This window comes from Oryctolagus cuniculus, chromosome 11 (genome assembly GCF_051225735.1).
Source record: "Oryctolagus cuniculus isolate XC-2025 breed Fujian yellow rabbit chromosome 11, ASM5122573v1, whole genome shotgun sequence".
Lineage (NCBI taxonomy): Eukaryota > Metazoa > Chordata > Mammalia > Lagomorpha > Leporidae > Oryctolagus > Oryctolagus cuniculus.
Window position 1 is genome coordinate 102,648,689 of NC_142877.1, and position 20,675 is coordinate 102,669,363.

The following is a 20,675-nucleotide window of genomic DNA, read 5'->3' on the forward strand; positions in this document are numbered from 1 at the left end:
AGGATACATTCACATTATTTATAAGAAAAAAAAATCACTAGCTATGGTCTTAAAGAGTCCTAATGTGTGTTTCCTGTAACTGTAACTTCAGCTCACTTACCAAAAGTAGCATTCTTTAAAATAATATACTTCTGGAACACAAATATTAAAACACTCTAAAGGAAAGAACTTTTCTGTATCATAACCAAAATTTTTTAAAAATGTATATATGTTTACATATGCACAAACGTATACAGCAAAATTATGTGTGCATTTTACTTGACATATTAAAAGAAAAAATAATGAAGTAAATAAGATGAAGAGGTAAATAAAATCTTAAAAACACAGGAAATTAGTTTTAAGTTTACTGTACCTTAACGAAAGCAAAGTTTTACCTGTGCCAGCATGGGGAAGCCGAGGTTCCTGCACCCATTACAAGGAGTAAGTGCTTCCCAAATTCCTGAGGGCCCACATGTGTTTTCATCATCATCTTCTTCCACTTCTCCTGGTGACAAATTTATTGTAGATGAAGTTCTCTGAAATTATATTATACCAGTATATTACATGAATGTGATTCAGATACCTAAATATAAATTATATAAATGACTTGTGTGTATTAGCAAGCAAAAGTGAACCCAGTCATATGACTGAGACAGAAATAAGTATAATTCAGTTTAAGTTGAAAGTGGAAAAACTGGTTGAAAAAAATAAAATATGAAGTTCATAACCAAAGAACAGGACATAATGGCTCAAAATATTTGAATGGCAACACATGAGAAAAATCTCACAGCTTATTAAGAAATAAAGTTTAGGTATAATATTAAGAATACAATCAGGACTAATGTGAAAAGCCTTTATAGAAATAGGAATTGCCAGAAATTATATTTTTATACCAAAAATGAACTTCATAAAGCTTTATATTAGACATGTAATAGGAATAATATGTTTAAAATTCATAGTGAGACTGCTATGTTAAATATACATATTTACATTTTAACCTCCCAAATCCCATCAAACTGAGAGCAAAGGATTCATAAACATTTTAAAATTTTAAAGATAAGGACTTCAGGAGATATCCTAGCATGAGCAGTTATCAGGAAACTTCTGGATAGTGATGGGAAGCTTTTGGACAAACAGTAGGTATAAGTTATCCTTATTTAACAAACTTGAGAACACTGAAAGCAAAGTGCCTTCATGAAGGAAGAATGAGAGGGACTGGCTACCTGCAAAGATATTAATTGTCGGTGAGGCTGAAACACAATAAAACTACTAGATTAGAAGGAGTTGAGACTCAGATCCATCTCCTTTTCACCATGCCAGGCACAGCTTCACTAGTGGCAAGAAATCAGAGATTTGCTTTCTGGAGAAGTTGAAGCAAAGATACTGAATTCTATGAATATATACAGTGAGCAGAGAGATGGTTCTCTAAAATAAGGAAATTAAGGTATTATCTATGTAGTAAATCGAAGATTCCAACCCAACCAGTGCATTCCTTGAAGAACATGGCAGCTACATTTATTATATTCCCCACGTGAAAGGTTAAAATACTCTCTGTAGAACCTAGTCTCCCAAGGAAAAAGATTTGTAAGCAAGTAACCAACAAAATGAAGGGGCCTGTGTTTTAATGCCTACTGTGAGGCCCACCTTTCAACATGCTCCACCTATATCAACAGTGCCTAATGTTCTAAATATAAACAAGAATCATTACATAATTGAGAAGAGTCTCTAACAGAAACCAACCTGAATATATAAAAGAAAATCATAAATAGGGTCCTGAGCTAGAAGATACTTGCATCCATGAAACAAAAGCAGAAAGTTACAAAATACATACATTCATACATATTTATAATCAGATAGAAGAGTTGAAAATGGAATCAAAGCAACTATCTTGGAACATAGAATAAAAGATGAAGAAAAGTTAAGAAAACTAGGGGATCAAACCAAGAGGTCCAACATCTAAACAGAAGTTCCAAAAATTAAAAGGGAAGTAGAGACAGAGAGATCAAAGAAACAATTCAAGAAAATTTGCCACAATGAAGAAAAATTCTACAGAGACTGCTGAATGTTCAGCATATTGAATTTTCTTTAAAGAGATACATACAAATGAAAATAATTTGTTCAAAATATAGTGTTTAGCACAATGATGGATCATGATTAATGAAGTCACATATTTACAGATTGGATTACCCCTAAAAGTTATTGCTTTAGGATTCTTCTTCCACATTTACATCTTAACCTTGCCTTTATCAACAGTAATTTTTAGATGATGAAATTAAATAGTCCTTTAATCAGCGTTTGTAAGCTACATACTAATATCTTTTTATACTGAGAATTTAGGTGCTCCATAGTATCTTAGGACTACTGTTCATGAATTATTTTAACTCACCCAACAGTTCTGTAGGAATATATTATTTTCCCCTCATTTTATAGATGAGGAAACTAAGGTACAGAGAAGTCAAGTTAAACCCCAGGACAGAGAACTGGTAAGTGATTCTAAGTCAGACTGCTGACTACACAGCTTACCCCTCTTAAACACTGAGATACAGGACCTCTCGCTGGGTGCAATCTTCGGTAAGATAGATTGAGAACTCAATCTCACATAAACACAATTTTAATAAAAGAAGTGTACTTGTGAATGTTTCCACTACATTCTGATGCTTCGGAGAATCTTTTGCCATCTGGGACAGCCAGTAAAAATTCTCAATAATTTGGGATACAACAGCTCAATGGAGGGGGGAAGAAGCAGAGAGGAGGAGAGAAGGGGGAGAGGAGGAGAGGAGGAGAAGGAAAGAGGGGGAGAGGGGGAGACCTTCTATCCACTAGTTTACTCCCCAAGGCCAAAGCTAGGAGCCAGGAGCTTCTTCCAAGTCTCCCACATGGTTAACAGGGACCCAGGCACTTGGGTCATCTTTGGATGCTTTTCCTGTATCATTAGCAGGGAGCCAGATCAGAAGTGGAGCAGCTGGGACATGAACCAGCGCCAATATTGTATGCCAGCATTGCAGGTGTCAGCTCTACCAGGTATGCCACATGCTGGCCTATCGCTTGTGTGATTTTAAGAAGGTATGACCACTGTTAGCCTCCCTTGCCTTACCTAGGCAATGGGAAACACCATAGTAAAACCTCCCTAAGGGTTTTTTTTTCCTGATAAGTAGAAGTAATAAATATAATCAGCATTTTAGCTGTTATTATTTTATAATCCCACTGGTTCAAAATATATCCCATATTTCATCTCTTATATAAAATTTTTCAGAATGCCCATAACAGTAATAATGTTACTTTCCTCTAAATGTCTACAGCTCTTTGTGTGAGCACATATGTGATAGTATGTAACACATACCTTGAAATGACAGATGGCACAGTGGCAAAGAATATTAGCTTTGAAGTCAAATAAATACGAGTTTAGGTCCTAGTTCTGCCACTTTCAAGCAGTGTGACTTTGAGCATATCACATATCTTATTAATCCTCATGTCCTATCTGTCAAAGTAGGAGTAATAATAAGTCCTATCTGAAAGAGCGATAGGCCAGCATGTGGCATACCTGGTAGAGCTGACACCTGCAATGCTGGCATACAATATTGGCGCTGGTTCATGTCCCAGCTGCTCCACTTCTGATCTGGCTCCCTGCTAATGATACAGGAAAAGCATCCAAAGATGACCCAAGTGCCTTTGAAGATAAAATTATTTACTGACAGGCACTAGCACATAAAAATAATAAGTATTGCCATGTTCATTATCTCTGTTCTGAGTTAACATACACACACACACACACACACACAAAATGTGGCTTACTTACTGTATTCAATTGTAAATTATTTGAAAGAAAACACTGCCTTATTCACATCTACATATTACAATATTTGTAAATAATGGAACTTACTAAATATTTATTGGATCAATGAGTTTCAAACTATCATTTTCATTTGACTACCTAGAAAATTTTATTAGCATTTAGGTTTATATATAATTGTATCACAAATGCTATTTTAGTTTTACATTAATCATTACTAGGACCTTTAGCAGAAATGGAGAAATTAATCAGTGGTTTAGCACTGCCCCCTAAAGACAGTACATAAATTGGCTGCATAAAACCATTATTTTTAGCTTCAATTCTTTATAATTAAAGATCTTTTGGAAATATTTTATCAGACCAAATATAATCATCAATTATATATCAGAAAGAAGCCACATGAACACATTTAAACTACAAGGGTTTCCTCCATTTTAAATGCTTTTTACACTTTTTACTGGAGACATTTGTTCCTAAAGCTCCAGAAAATTCTTCTACAGAGAATACAATGAAGCCTATATAGAGATTAGATTTCTTGATTATTACATGGTAATTATACAGAAGAAAAATTGAACAAATTCTACATTACTGCAAAGGAAAGACAAGTCACAATACATAAACATTCTAGAGAGACAAATTTGAGTTCAAATTTTTGAGTTCAAATAACTTTCTAGAATAATGGTATTAGACTAACTTTCAAGAAAAATAGATTTCCCTATAGGATGGAGGGTGCATGTGTATAATCTCTCTTATACAAATGCACTTCAAAAGATTCATGGGAAAATGGAATTAAATTCATTTTAGTGCAAAAAATGACATCTATACAGTTTCCTTCCTTCCTTCCTTCTTTTTTTTTTTGATAGGCAGAGTTAGACAGTGAGAGAGAGAGAGAAAGGTCTTCCTTCCGTTGGTTCACCCCCTAAATGGCTGGCACACTGCAGCAGGCGCACGGTGCCAATCTGAAGCCAGGAGCCAAGTGCTTCCTCCTGATCTCCCATGCGGGTGCAGGGCCCAAGCACATGGGCCATCTTCCACTGCCTTCCCGGGCCACAGCAGAGAGCTGGCCTGGAAGAGGAGCAACTGGGACAGAATCCAGTGCCCCAATAGGGACTAAAACCCGGGGTGCCGGCACCACAGGCAGAGGATTAGCCAAGTGAGCTGTGGTGCCGGCCATATACAGTTTTTTTTTTTTTCACAACATACTTCCCCCTTATTTTTGTGAAGATATCTTGTACACACTGGATCTCAAAGTGTTTTCGTAGCAAAATAATTTTTAAAACTTTTTATTTCAGAAGTTTTAAAATTTACAAAACAAAATCGTATTGTACAAAAGGCTCCCACATACCCCACACCTAGTTTCTCCTATTGCTAACATCTTATGTTGATTTATCCCAATCTTCCAGCTTCCCTATTATCAACATCTCATATTAGTATGTTTGTCATAATTAATGAACCACACCCAGATTTCCCTATTTTTTAGATCCAAATTCTTTCAATCCCTCTCGCTCCTCTCAGCCTTTAGCAATCAAAATTCTGTTCAGACTGTAGTGTTTATTTTGTTTTGTTTTTGTTCCATATGAAAGAGAACATTCAGTACATGTCTTTCTGAGTCTGGCTTATTTTATTCAACACGATGTCCTCCACTTTCATCAATTTTGCTACAAATAACAGGATTTATTCATTTCTATGGATAAATAGTATTCCATTGGCTATAAATGTCATATTTTCATTATCCATTTAGCTGATGAGGCACATCTTGATTCCACATCTTGGCTTTTATGAACAGTGCTGCAATAAACATTGTGTAATGGCCATCTACTGATATAATGACTTATCCTTTGGAAATATATCCAGTGGTGGGATTTCTGAGTCATATGACAATTCTATTTCTAGATTTTTAAGAACCATCCATATTGTTTTCCATAGTGGCTGTGCTAACACACATTCCTATGAACATATCTAAGAGTGCCTGTATCTCCTCATCCTTCCCAGCATTCATTACTTCCTGCATTTTGATACTAGCCAGCTAATGGTGGAAGTGGTAACCCATTTGTGGTTGTGATTTGCATTGCTTTGATGGCTAGTGATACTGAACATTTCTCCAAATATTTTTTAGCCATGTGTATTTCTTTTGAGAACTATCTATTAAGATCTTTTGTCCAGTTCTTAATTAGATTGGTTAGTTTTTTTTTTTTCAGTTGCTGGTATATTTTGGATATTAATTCTTTGTCAGATAAGTAACTTATAAACATTTTCTTCCAGTCTGTCAGATGTCTGTTCACTCTATTTATTGTTTCCCTTGCTGTGCAGAAGCTTCTGAGTTTGATATAATCCCATTTGTCTAGTATTATTTTTATTGCCTGTGCTTTTGGGGTCTTAGCCAAGAAAGCATTGCCTTTATATTAAGTTTTTATATACTTTGAGTTGATTTTTGTATACATTAGAGGTAGGGATATAATTTCATTCTTTTACATATGTACAATCAGTTTTGCCAGGACCATAAATTGAAAAGACTATCATTTCTCCAACATATGTTCTTGACACCTGTGTACAAAAAAAAAAAAAAAAAAAAAAAAAAAAAAAAAAAACGGTTGGTTCTATGTACACATATTAATGTCTCAGCTCTCTATTCTGTTCTGTTGATCTATGTATATATTCTGAAATGAGTTTTTTTTAAAGATTTATTTATCTGGGTCTGGCACTGTGGCGCAGCGGGTTAACGCCCTTGCCTGAAGTGCTGGCATCACACATGGTCGCCGGGTTGAGACCCAGCTGCTCCACTTCCCATCCAGCTCTCTGCTATGGCCTGGGAAAGCAATAGATGAGGGCTCAAGCGCTTGGGCCCCTGCATCCACATGGGAGACTCGGAAAAATCTCCTGGCTTCAGAGCAGCGCAGCTCCAGCCGTTGCAGCCAACTGGAGAGTGAACCAGCGGACAGAAGACCTTTCTCTCTCCCTCTCTTCTCTCTGTGTAACTCTTTCAAATAAAAATAAATTAAATCTTGACCAGTGCCATGGCTCAATAGGCTACTCCTCCACCTGCAGCGCCAGCACACTGGGTTCTAGTCCCAGTCGGGGCACCAGATTCTCTCCCAGTTGCCCCTCTTCCAGTCCAGCTCTCTGCTGTGGCCCGGGAGTGCAGTGGAAGATGGCCCATGTGCTTGGGCCCTGCACCCGCATGGGAGACCAGGAGAAGCACCTGGCTCCTGGCTTTGGATCAGCGTGGTACGCCGGCCGCAGCGCACTAGCCTCAGTGGCCATTGCGGGGTGAACCAATGGAAAAGGAAGACCTTTCTCTCTGTCTCTCTCTCTCACTGTCCACTCTGCCTGTCAAAAAAATAAATAAAAAAAAAAAAAAACAAGAACAAAAAAATTACGAGTAAATGGAAAATGAACAGCATGCTCCTGAATGACCAGCAGTACACTGAAGAACTTGAAAATCACAAAATTTCTTGAAACAAAAAAAAAAAAATCAAAATCTGTGTGATACAGCAAAAGTGTAATTAAGAGCAAAGTTTAGAGCAATAAGTGTTTACATTAAAAATAGATGATGCATTTCAAGGACTTAGGTAAACAAGAACAAACCAAACCACAAATTAGCAGGAGATGAAGAATAATAAAAATCAGAAAAAAAATGAAATTAGAACTAAAAAAAGCAAAAGATCAAAAAACAAAAAGCTTGTGCTTTGAAAGATGACAGAATAGACAAAGCCTTGGTGGGAGTAACAAAAAAAAAATAAAATAAAATTAGAGATGAAAAATGAGCCATTATACTCGATACTATAGAAATAGAAATTATCGTAAGAAACCACAATGAACAACTGTATGTTAACACATTGTGAATGAAAGAAATGGGTACATTCCCAGATATATGTAACCTACCAAGAATAAATCAGGAGGATACAGAAAAATCTAAACAGACTCATAAGAAGTAATGAAATTGAGGCAGTAATTAAAAGTGTCCAGGACCTAATGGTTTTACAAATGAATTGCAAAAACATTTAAAGAGGAACAAACTCCAATAGTTTTCAAAGTATTCAAAAATATTGTAAAGCATGGGGCTCTGCCAGACTCTTTTTATGAGGTTCTCATTAATATGATTCCATTACCAAACAAATACAGAACACAAAAAGCAAACCTCAGACCAGTATCCCTGATGAACAAAGATGAAAAGTTCTCAACAAAATATTGAAAGACTGAATCCAATACTATACCACAAAGATCACACATGATCAAGTGGGATTTATTCCAAGGATGTAAAGATGGTGCAATATTTGCAAGTCTAAAAGGTCATACATCACATTAAAAGAATGAAGAACAAAAACCATATGATTATGTTAATAGATGCAGAAAAAGCATTTGATAAGATTCAACAACCTTTCTTGATTAAAAAAAAAAAAACTCAAATTAGATGTAGAAGGAACATACTTCAAAATGATAAAGGCTAAATACTGAATGCAGAAAACTGAAAACATTTCCCCGAGATCTGGAACACGATAAGATGTTCACTTTCAACACTTATTCAAGGTAGTACTGGAAATATCAGCAAGAGCTGTTAGAAAAGATAAATCAAGCAATAGAATGAAACTTAGGATGGACAAATAGCCATAATTGTAGGTGATGTGATTTTGTATGTGGAAAGCATAAACACTCTGCCAAAAAGCTGTTAGAAGTGATAAACCAAGTCAGCAAAGTCACAGGATACAAAATGAACATCCAAAAGCAATAGCGTCTGCATAGTTCAGTAATGCTCTTTTCAAAAGAGAAATCCAGAAAGAAATCCTTCACAAAATCATCAAGCACACAGAAATAGAAAGATTTTCCCTTTTCAATGATTGGAAGATTTGATATCATTAAAAAGTCCATACTAACAAAAGCAATTTATAGATTTAATGAAATCCCTATCAAAATACTAATAACAGCCGGGGCCATGGCTCACTAGGCTAATCCTCCGTCTTGCGGTGCCAGCACACCGGGTTCTAGTCCCGGCCGGGGCGCTGGATTCTGTCCCGGTTGCCCCTCTGCCAGGCCAGCTCTCTGCTGTGGCCCAAGTCCTTGGGCCCTGCACCTCCTGGGAGACCAGGATAAGTACCTGGCTCCTGCCATCGGATCAGCACAATGGGCTGTGGCGGCCATTGGAGGGTGAACCAATGGCAAAGGAAGACCTTTCTCTCTGTCTCTCTCACTGTCCACTCTGCCTGTCAAATAAAAAATACTAAGAACATTATTTACAGTATTGAAGTATCACAATGTTAAAGATCCAGAATATCCAAGGCAATCTTGAGCCAAAAAACTCAAGGTGGAGTAATCACAATAACTGATTTCAGGGGTGGCACTATGGCCTAGTGGGTAAAGCTGCTGCTTGCGGTGCCAGCTTCCCACATAGGCACCAATTCGAGCCTTGGCTGCTCCACTTCTAATCCAGCTCTCTACTCTAACCTGGGAAAGCAGTAGCCCCTGTTCCCATGTGGAGACCTAGAAGAAGCTCCAGGCTCCTGGTTTCAGATCAGCTCAGCTCTGGCCAATGCAGCCATTTGGAAAGTGAACCAGCAGATGGAAGACCTCTCTCTCTCTCTCTCTCTCTCTCTCTCTGCCTCTGCCTCTGCCTCTCTGTAACTCTGCCTTTCAAATAAATAAATCTTTTTTAAAGATTTAATTTATTTTTTTTTTGACAGAGTGGACAGTGAGAGAGAGAGAGAGAAAGGTCTTCCTTTTCCGTTGGTTCACTCCCCAGTGGCCGCTGTGGCCGGTGCGCTGCAGCCAGTGCACCACACTGATCCAAAGCCAGGAGCCAGGTGCTTCTCCTGGTCTCCCATGCGGGTGCAGGGCCCAAGGACTTGGACCATCCTCCACTGCACTCCTGGGCTACAGCAGAAAGCTGGACTGGAAGAGGGGCAACCGGGACAGAATCTGGTGCCCCAACCGGGACAGAATCTGGTGCCCCGACTGGGACTAGAACCCAGTGTGCTGGCGCTGCAGGCGGAGGATTAGCCTATTGAGCTAGGGTGCCGGCCTTTGTTCTGTGGTTTGTTTTTTGTTTTTTGTTTTTCTTGTTTTTTTTTTAAGTTTTATTCCTTTGTAGCCTGAGATGGTGACATATATGCAGATGAGAAGAATATATATTCTGTGGCTACTGGTTGAAATGATCTGTTAATATCGTAGGTCAATTTGCTTTATGGTATTATTCAACTATGATGAATCTCTGTTGATTTTCTGCCTGGATGATCTGTCCACTACTGACAATGGGGTATTGAACTCTCCTGCTATTATTGTATTGTGATATATTTTTCCCTTAATGCTAATAATATTTACTTTATATATCCAGGTAGTCTTGTGTTGGGTGCATATACCTTTGATTGTTTTATCTTCTTGTTGAATTGTTGTTCTTATATAATATTCTTCCTTGTACAGTTTCTTTTTTAATTTAAAGTCTGTCTTTGGAGTCTAGCTACTATAGCTCATTTTTGCTTTCCATTTGCATGGTATATCTTTTTCCAACACTTCACTCTCAGTCTATGTATATTTTTACCCATGAAGTGAATTGTAAGCAGCATACAGTTGGCTCTTACTATTTTTTTAATCTGTTCAACCAACCTATTTGGCTGCAGAATTTTATCCATTACATTCAAGGTGACTAATTGTTTTTGAATTTTTTTTTCTTTTTTTATTTAATAAATGTGAATTTACAAAGTGCAACTTTTGTATTGTTATGGGTCCCCCCCCCAACCTCCCTCCCTCCCCTGGCCCTCCCCTCTCCCACTTCCTCTCCCATCCCGCCCTTCATCGAGTTTCATTTTCAATTACCTTCATATACAGAAGATCAACTTAGTATATACTAAGCAAGGATTTCAACAGGCTGCCCTCATACAACCGCACAAGGTATAGGGTATTGTTCGACTAGTAGTGCTGTTTCTAAGTTTCATAGTAAAACACATTAAGGACAGAGATCCTACCCGGGGAGCATGTACCCAGTGACTCCCATTGTTGGTTTAACAATTGGCACTCTTATTCATGACATCAGCAATCACCCGAGGCTCTTGCCATGAGCTGTCTAGGCTATGGAAGCCCCTTGAGTTCACCAACTCTGAACTTGTTTAGTCAAGGCCGTATTCAGTGGAGGTTCCTTCCTACCTTCTGAGAAAGATGCCTCCCTCCTTGATGGCCTGTTACTTCTATTGGGGTCTTGTTCACCAGGATCTTTCATTTAGATTGTTTTTGCCACCATGTCGTGGCTTTCCATGTCTGTGAGACTCTCATGGGCCTTTTAGCCAGATTCAAGGTGACTATTAATGCATAAGAACTAACCCCTGGCCGGCGCTGTGGCTCAATAAGCTAATCCTCCACCTGCAGCGCCAGCACACTGGGTTCTAGTCCTGGTTGGGGCGCCAGATTCTGTCCCGGTTGCCACTCTTCCAGTCCAGCTTTCTGCTGTGGCCTGGGAGTACCGTGGAGGATGGCCCAGGTCCTTGGGCCCTGCACCCACATGGGAGACCAGGAGAAGCACCTGGCTATCAGCATGGGGTGCCGGCCGCAGTGGCCATTGGGGAGTGAACCAATGGAAAAGGAAGACCTTCCTCTCTGTCTCTCTCTCTTTCTCACTGTCCATTCTGCCTGTCAAAAATAAATAAATAAATAAATAGATAAATAAATAAATAAAACTAACCATGTTATTTTGTTGATTGGCTACTGATCATATCTGGTCTGTTGGTGACTCCTGTACTATAATGTGTTTTCATGACAGTTACTTCAAAAATAGGACTCCCTTCTGTATTTCTTGTATGACTACTCTGGTGCTGTTGAATTCTCTCAGTTTTGGCTTACCTGGGAAATATTTTATATGTCCTTCACTTCTAAAAAAATACTTTGACTAGATATAACATTCTTGGTTTGCAGTGTTTTTCTTTCAAGACCATGAATTCTATCATTCCAAATTCTATCATCTGTGTGGTATAGAAGTAGAATGGGATTTAAACTATACAACTTAATCCTTTCTTTTCCCTCACCAATATTTTTCTTATGATGATGTTTTGGTAGAGGGTGCTTTTCATCTCCTCTTCCACCAAGAAAATACAATTCTTGATGTCTATTTCTTCCCATATGCTTTTCCCACAAGCTCTTCAAATTATTCTCCCCCTTTATTATGCAGAGCAATTTCACTGTAGCATACACTTCCTCTCTGATCTCACATAATCTCACTCTTCAGGAATACTGCACGGGAATCATTATATTTTGTCAAGCAAACAATAACCATGCAGCAGCATGATATGTCAAGATACTTTACCTTTTACAATATATAAATTTGGGGCCTAAGGGTCTAGCAGAGCACTAAAAGAAAAAAATATATAAGGTGTTAAGCTGGTTTAGCTATCCCAAAGCTATGAGTACACCCGTGATTATATTACTCAAAAAGGAAAGACTCACATATCTCAAGTTTGGTCCTGACAAACAGATCATATACCACAGGCTAATATATTAACAATGCTCTGAAAATATAGTATTAAATATTTTATTTTGAAAACCTTATTAACTCTAAATATTTCTCAAATTTTTCTGAAAACTTTCCTGCAAGGCTCCCCTGTGCTAACTTTTCACAACTATTTGTTCCAAATTTGTGAAATTCTCAAAAGCTGCAGCACTTGAGTCTTCTGCATAAATAAAGTTTCTCTCAGATTCCTCTGGATTTAGCTATGAATCCTAAACTGCATTTATATTTGCAAAGTAAAGAAAAGAGAAGAAAAACATGTCCTTTGTACAAATGAATACACTGAAGCAAACTCCTAGCATCCACACACCAAGATGAGGTTGCTGTGTAGGATGCTGTTTTAAACTTTGGGTTTCCACTGTCAAATGTATCTCACCTTTACTAGAGGACAGAATTGCTATTAAAGTAAGTATCTTAGCTGCAAGCAACACTGGAGAATAAACTAAGGAGAAACATTCTCTTGTTAATAAAACATGAGAAACTGGAATTCCTCTAAAACATTGTTTCAACACATTTTTCTGCACCTGTTTATACATATCTGACATCCTTCGCACAGCCATCTGGGAAACTTCAAAGAAGAATACATATGGTTTGCTATTCTACTCTAACATAATCAGTTTTTTTATGTATGTTCTTATTATCTCTTAAAACTTTTGTTCATTTGCATGACTCTGGCCTAGTAATTAATAATGTGGAGAGGACAATCTATGTGCATGTCAAGTTTATACACAATAGACAGAAGGTAATTCTATAGTTAGGTTACTTTAGACATTTTATTCAAGATTAGTTTGGCTTTTCAACAAGATTTAGTAAGGAAGACAATTTTGATAACTTTTGTAAAAATAAAGTTTCCATCATGAAGATCATTTTATATGAACAAATAATATTTTGCTAAGATTTTACTTCTTTTTAAAAGCAAATGCACTGGCCTGCACCATGGCTCACTGGGCTAATCCTACGCCTATGGTGCCGGAACTCCGGGTTCTAGTCCCGGTTGCTCCTGTTCCAGTCCAGCTCTCTGCTGTGGCCCAGAAAGGCAGTGGAGGATGGCCCAAGTGCTTGGGCACTGCACCCACATGGGAGACCAGGAGGAAGCACCTGGTTCCTGGCTTCGGATCGGCGCAGCGCGCCAGCCGTAGCAGCCATTTGGAGGGTGAACCAAAGGAAGGAAGGCCTTTTTCTCTGTTCTCTCTCTCTAACTCTGCCTGTCAAAGAAAAAAAAAATGCACTTATTTATTTTGCATTTAGATACATCACAAGTACCCATTTCAAACAAACAAACATGGTGCAATCACTATGATCAACAGACAGACATTTTTTTTTTTTTTTGACAGGCAGAGTGGACAGTGAGAGAGAGAGACAGAGAGAAAGGTCTTCCTTTGCCATTGGTTCACCCCCCAATGGCTGCCGTGGCCTGCGCACTGCGCTGATCTGAAGCCAGGAGCCAGGTGCTTCTCCTGGTCTCCCATGGGGTGCAGGGCCCAAGCACTTGGGGCCATCCTCCACTGCCTTCCTGGGCCACAGCAGAGAGCTGAACTTGAAGAGGGGCAACCGGGACAGAATCCAGTGCCCTGACCGGGACTAGAACCCAGTGTGCCGGCACCACAGGCAGAGGATTAGCCTATTGAGCCACGGCGCCCGCCTGACACTTCTATCACCAGTTACCTTGTACTTTTTCTCCATCAATATTTCCCTACTTGTAGCCCTAGAAACTTTTTTTTTGGTATCTTGTTTGATATTTTATTTGTATACTTTTTATTTAAGGTATACAAACTTCATGCATTTCATAAGTACAACTTTAGGAAAAGAAACTTTTTTGTCTCTATGTTTTTTAAGAACTTTATAAAATATAATCATAAAGTATACACTCTATGTCTGGCTTCTTTTGCACAGCTTAAGGTTTTTTATATTCATTCCAATTATTTTATGTACCAATACTTTGTCTTTTTCATGCAAAGTAGTATCCTACTGTAGGAATATGTCACAATTTGTTTATAGATTTGTTTACTGATAGACATTTGAGTTGTTTCAAGTTTGGGGGCATTGCAAATAAATTTGTCATGAATATTCACATTAAAGTCTGGTGTGGATATAAAGTTTCTGTTTCTCTTTGGTAAATACATAAAATTCTAGATCATATGGTAAGTATATCTTTAAATATTTAAGAAATAGACAAAATGTCTTCCAAAGTGTTTGTTTATAACATTTTACATTCCCATCATCCAGTAACTCAACATTTTTGGCAACACTTAATCTTAGCCATTCCAATCAGTGTGTAAACACAAAGTGCTTTAAATCTGCGTTATGTGATTACTAGTGTACTAAGTGTATTTTCCTGTGCATGGAGGTGACTGACATATCTTCCTCTGTGATGTTCCTATTCAAACCCTTTGTACATTTTTAATAATGTTGATTTCTTATTGTTGACTTCTTACTGTTGCATATTTTTATGTTTTATTTTCAAGACATGCATCCTTTTTCTTTATAAATATCTAAGAAATCTTGTGCACTGTCGCTCCCCCTCTTCGTGGAGGAGCAACACAAAGCCCTGCCTAGGCTTCATATCCGAGTCACGGCACCATTATGTCGCTCCCCCTCTTCGTGGAGGAACGACACCAAGCCCTGCCTAGGCTTCATATCCGAGTCACGGCACCATTATGTCGCTCCCCCTCTTCGTGGAGGAGCAACACAGGACCCTGCGCTGTTCTTTCGTCTACTCGGCCCTCCCCGGGTTTGCTGCTGGTTCTTCCCGGGTTGGCTACTACCCCTTCCACCTCCGTGGAAGGGCAGTTCCCCCTGGCCGCATTCCCCACTTCCGCAGGGGAGCGGCACACCGCCGGCCGGCTCTTTCGGGGGCTGCACGGGTTCCCTTAGATGTTCCCCATAGATGTTCCCGGTGCATGCCGTCTCTCTCCTCCTCTATAGTCCTCCTCCGCCAATCCCAACTCGGCTGCCCACACGCCGAGTACGCTGCTCTCCAATCAGGAGCAAGTCCTACAGTTCATTGGTTGAACTGGAGGCAGCTGGGTAGAAGCTGTTTTCTCCTCTCCCAGCGCCATATTGTAGGAGAGCAGATGCATAGAATAAGTCCTAATTCCAGTAACAGTCTAGTCCGAGCTGCTCCCCACAGAGGAGAGCAGATGCATAGAATAAGTCTTAATTCCAGTAACTTAGTCCAGTCCGAGCTGCTCCCCACAGATCCCCCTTTCTTTTTATTTTTTTGGCGTTGATACGCGCCTGTCTTCGGTGTCCCGCAGCACACACTCTGCTCTACTTGCTAGAGTTGCCACAGGTTCTTACAAGTCCTATCAATCAGGAAAACCGAATCCGGGTCCTCTCTTCACCATTGTGAGGAGGTTTTTAGGCGCTGATGCGTGCCTGTGTTCGGTGCCCTGCAGCGCATGCTCTGCTCTGCCCGCAGGGGCTTACAAAACCTATCAGGCAAACCGAATCCAAGCCTTCTCATTGCCTTTTTGTGGGGGAGACTTATTAGTGTTGGTTCGTGCCTATCTTCGGTGACCTGCAGCTCATACTCTGGTCGAGCTGCTTGCTGGCGCTTACCGCCTTAAATCAGGCAGACCGAATCCAAGCCTCCTAATTGTTGCATTGTGGGGGAAGCCTTACTGATGTTAATTCGTGCCTGTCTTCGGTGACCTGCGGCGCATAAGCTGCTAGCCGCCCAGGTGCTCATCGCCTCACTAATCGGGCAGACCGAATCCAAGCCTTCTAATTGCCATGTTGAGGGGAGGCCTTTCTATTTCTCTATTTCTCTATCTCCGGGCATTCCTATTTCTCCCATTTTACTTCTATCTTCCAGCATTCCTATTTTTCTCATCTTACTTCTAAACTTCTGTTTCTCTTATCCCTGCGGCTTTCCGGCGCCTCGCCCTGCCGGCAGCTTCACAGCTCTGCGCGGCTTCCCGGCGCCTCGCCCCGCCGGCGGGTTCCCGGCTCTGCGCGCACGCTCCGCGGTCTCCACGCACTTCGCGCCCGCACCACGGCCTCGCGCCAGCGTTCCCTATCTATTCACGCCCCGTGCTCTCTCTGGCGGCGAATGTTTCCGCCACCACCGGCATTCAGTCCAAGTTCCCCGGACTAACCTGGCGAATTTCAACCTGGCGGCCCACGTCTCTGCCTCTGGTTCCAGATCTTCGCCTCTTGCTCCCCGGGGTGACTTGAAGAATTCCAAGATGGCTTGGCCTGCACTCGCGGCTTCATCCTCCCTAACATTTTTCTCTACCCGGTGTGTTTCCCTAAGTTTTCTTCCAACAATATTCCTCCCTCATTTCTCCTGGCCTCTCCCCACAGTCCATATCCAAGTCTAAGTTTCTTATAGGTTTCACTTTCACTTTCAACCTGCAGTCCGTATCTGAGTCTAAGTTTCTTCTTGCTTTCACTTTAAATCCTAACTTCTTTCCCACAGTCCGTATCCGAGTCCAAGCCTCCTCTAGGTTTCACTTTCGCTTTCAATCTCCTAGCTTCCCCGCCATAGTCCGCATCCGAGTCTGTGAAAGCTTTCACTTTCGCTTTCAAATCCTAACTTCTTTCCCACAGTCCATATCCAAGTCTATGCCTAGGCTTTCAATAGCTTCTTCCGGCACCTTTCTCGTCCGGCTTTCCCCTAGGCTCTTCTAGTCTCTCCGGTATTTTCCACTTCTTCCCTCCTAGGTTTCCTATCCGAGCTAGGTTTCCTATCCGAGTCACGTTTCTTATCCGAGCTAGGTTTCCTATCCGAGTCACGTTTCCTATCCGAGTCACGGCACCATTATGTCGCTCCCCCTCTTCGTGGAGGAACGACACCAAGCCCTGCCTAGGCTTCATATCCGAGTCACGGCACCATTATGTCGCTCCCCCTCTTCGTGGAGGAGCAACACAGGACCCTGCGCTGTTCTTTCGTCTACTCGGCCCTCCCCGGGTTTGCTGCTGGTTCTTCCCGGGTTGGCTACTACCCCTTCCACCTCCGTGGAAGGGCAGTTCCCCCTGGCCGCATTCCCCACTTCCGCAGGGGAGCGGCACACCGCCGGCCGGCTCTTTCGGGGGCTGCACGGGTTCCCTTAGATGTTCCCCATAGATGTTCCCGGTGCATGCCGTCTCTCTCCTCCTCTATAGTCCTCCTCCGCCAATCCCAACTCGGCTGCCCACACGCCGAGTACGCTGCTCTCCAATCAGGAGCAAGTCCTACAGTTCATTGGTTGAACTGGAGGCAGCTGGGTAGAAGCTGTTTTCTCCTCTCCCAGCGCCATATTGTAGGAGAGCAGATGCATAGAATAAGTCCTAATTCCAGTAACAGTCTAGTCCGAGCTGCTCCCCACAGAGGAGAGCAGATGCATAGAATAAGTCTTAATTCCAGTAACTTAGTCCAGTCCGAGCTGCTCCCCACAGTGCACCCCAATGTTGAAAAGATATTCTTCTATATTTTATTCTGTACATTCAGTACTTTTGCTTTTAATCTTGGATCCATATTAATTTTCCCTTAAAGCATGAGATAAGATTTCAGGTCAATTTTTAAAAAATATGAGCTGAAAGTTATTCTGGCCCCGTGAGCTGGAAAGATTATCCATTCACCATTGAAGTGCCCCACAGTTTTTAAAAATCAGTGGGGCCATCAGGTGAGGGTCTGTTACTGAACTCTCTATTCTATTCTATTCATCTGAAATTCTCTCCTCTGGCCAATACCACTGGTTTGACTGTTGTAGCTTTACACTCAGTCTAGAATTAGAATTGTTCTTTTCCAAAACTGTTTTGGCTATGCTCAGTTTCATGACTTAGCATACACATTTTGGAATAATCCTATCACTACATGAAAAACTTCCTAGAGTAGATTTCGTTTGGGATTGTACTGAATCCATAGTATAATTTGGACAGAATAAACTACTTAACAAAATTGTCTTCCAATTTATGAACATGGTCCATATATCCTTCCATGTGTTAGGTTTCTTTAATTTCCACTGACTATGTTTTTATGGTCTTCAGCCTACAGGTCTTGGACATATTTTTTTACATTTGTAGGGGTCAAAGTTTATTTCAAGTTTTTGAAAATATTTTCAATGTTATTATCAAAGTAATTTCAATTTTCTTCGCTTTCCCTGGTTTTACTGGGGTATAGCTAGCAAATAAAAATTTATATATTTAAGATATACAATGTGTTATTTTAATTTTTCATACAAAATGAAATGATTGTCACAATCAAGCCAATTACCATGTTGACTTCACATAGCTACCATTTGTTTGTGTGTAGGCTGAAAACATCTAAGATCTAATCTTAGTAAATTAAAAATATGCAATCTATTATTAACTGTAGCTATCAAACTGTATATTTGATCTTCAGATCTTATTTATCTTAAAACAGTAAGCTTGTGCCCACACTTCAAATTTGTACCCAAATTTCAAACTGAACTCCAGTTTTCCAGGTGTTCCTCATGTAAAATATACAACTGATTTTTGTTTATTGACCTTGCATATGCTAAACAAATATTTTAATTATATTTGCTGTTTTTATATAATTCTAGGATTTCAACATAAATTATATCACCTCTAAATGAACAGTTTTCTTCATTTAAAATTTGTATTTTTTCATTCCTTATCCTTGTCTGTTGAGCTTGCCAGAATTACCAGTGCAGTGTTGAATAGACAAAGCAAGAATGAATATCCTTATCTTGTTTCTAGTCTTAAGTGAAAAGCATTCAGTCTTTCAACATTATTAAGAATGATGTTAGCTGTAACATTTTTGTAGAGGTCCTTTATAATTTTGAGCAAATTATCATATGCTCAATCTACTGAAAGTTGGTACCGTGAATAGATGATTTTCATATAGTTATTTACATGATAATTTAGTTTTCCTCCTTTATTTTACTGTAGGGTGATTTACCAGAATTTTATTTGTTGAAATGCCCTGGTCTTACTGTCATATATCCCATTTGGTCATAATAAATAATCTTTTTAATGTATTTCTAGAGCTCATCTGTTACCATTTTGTAAAAGATTTTTGATACTGTGTTCACAAATGATATTCTTAGTTCTCTTTTTGTAAAATATCTATTATAACAGTAATGCTGACTGCATATAGTAAGTTAGGAACAGCTTCATTCTTTATTTTTTAAAAGGGTTTTAGCACTGAGCAACCTAGGCCTGATGTTTCTTTTTTGGGAAAGATTTAACTATGAATTCAGCTTCCAATCACTTTTAGTCTACTTTTTCTTTTCAGATATCATATTTTTCATCTTAACATATTCATTTACATCCTTTTATATCTACACTTCTCTTGATCAGTTCTTCCTTTAAACTCCAGAGTATATCAAGTGTATTTACAGCAAATGTTTTATTATAGATAAATTTGATAACTGTAATTTCTAAATCTATTTTATTGCAAATTTCCACATATTTATGAGTTTTATTTTCCTTTTTTCATATTAAGCAATTTTTAAAATTGTCTACTCCACAATACACTTTTGAGTTTGAGTTGAGTCTCATTCCTTTTAAATAGCACTAGACATTGTTCTGGAATAAAATTATTTGGAAATCAGCTTGCTACATTTAAAGTTTGTCTTGTAAGATCTTTTTTTCTTTTAGGTCAGTCTGGAGTAACTCTCTAACATGACAGTACTTCAACCTCATCACTAAAATTTAAGTTACTCTTCTGGGATGTCTATCAAATGCCCTAACGTATTCTGCAAGATCCTTCCCTTAGGCAAGTGGTAACTTGGAATGATTCTTGCCTCTAAGGAGCTCCAAGAATTGTGTTGCTTATGTATCTCTAGCATAGTTCTTTCTCTCGAGGTTTTTAAGTCTTTACAGAATTCCATTCTATCCATGTTTAGGTTGATATGCAATGAAAGAGGCAAAGATAACTTTAGACAGTTTTCTGGATCTCTTGCTCTATGTAGTTGCCTCCTTTGTGTTCTTCTGCCTGCTAATTCTGACTTCTCAGCCTTCTACTATTCCAATCCCTGTGTTTTCAGCTCAGTGAGACTACTTGACTGTCTCTGTTGTTCTTTCTTGTTCTATATTTAAGATACTGTATCTAGGCAGGAAGCTGGGGGAATAGTAGGGTTTGCTTCCTTTCTTTCTTTCCTATTAAGGATCACAGTCCTGTCTTTTATCTCAGAGTGAAAATGTATGTTTGAGATATTTTGTCCAGTATCTAGTAGCTTAGAAAAGCAGATTTTCAAATTCTGTTATTACTTAAAGAACTCTGACAATTTTTTAAATAAATCATATGTATTATTTATATCTTTCCATTTAGAGCTCTCTTCACTACTAACATTTTGCTGGCTAAATCATTCAATTTCCTTCATTTGGGCAAATCCTTTACATACATTAATATTCCTACTCACCACGTGTCAATTCCACATTTATCACTTAAAATTATTCATTTCTTTCTACAGACACAGTTTCTTGTCAACTTCATAATTTTTAAATGAATGG

At 39.3% G+C, this 20,675-nt stretch overlaps 1 protein-coding gene across 20 annotated transcripts in view; it reads right to left on the reverse strand.

The window, feature by feature from the left end:
- The window catches only part of ANKS1B (ankyrin repeat and sterile alpha motif domain containing 1B), a 1,209,513-nt gene that overhangs the window by 902,240 nt on the left and 286,598 nt on the right, over positions 1-20,675 (reverse strand). For all 20 annotated transcript variants that reach the window (XM_089308838.1, XM_089308836.1, XM_089308835.1 and 17 more), the window contains one exon: positions 375-515. In XM_089308838.1, coding sequence (XP_089164964.1) covers positions 375-515 — 141 coding nt within the window. The remainder of the gene's footprint in view (positions 1-374; positions 516-20,675) is intronic.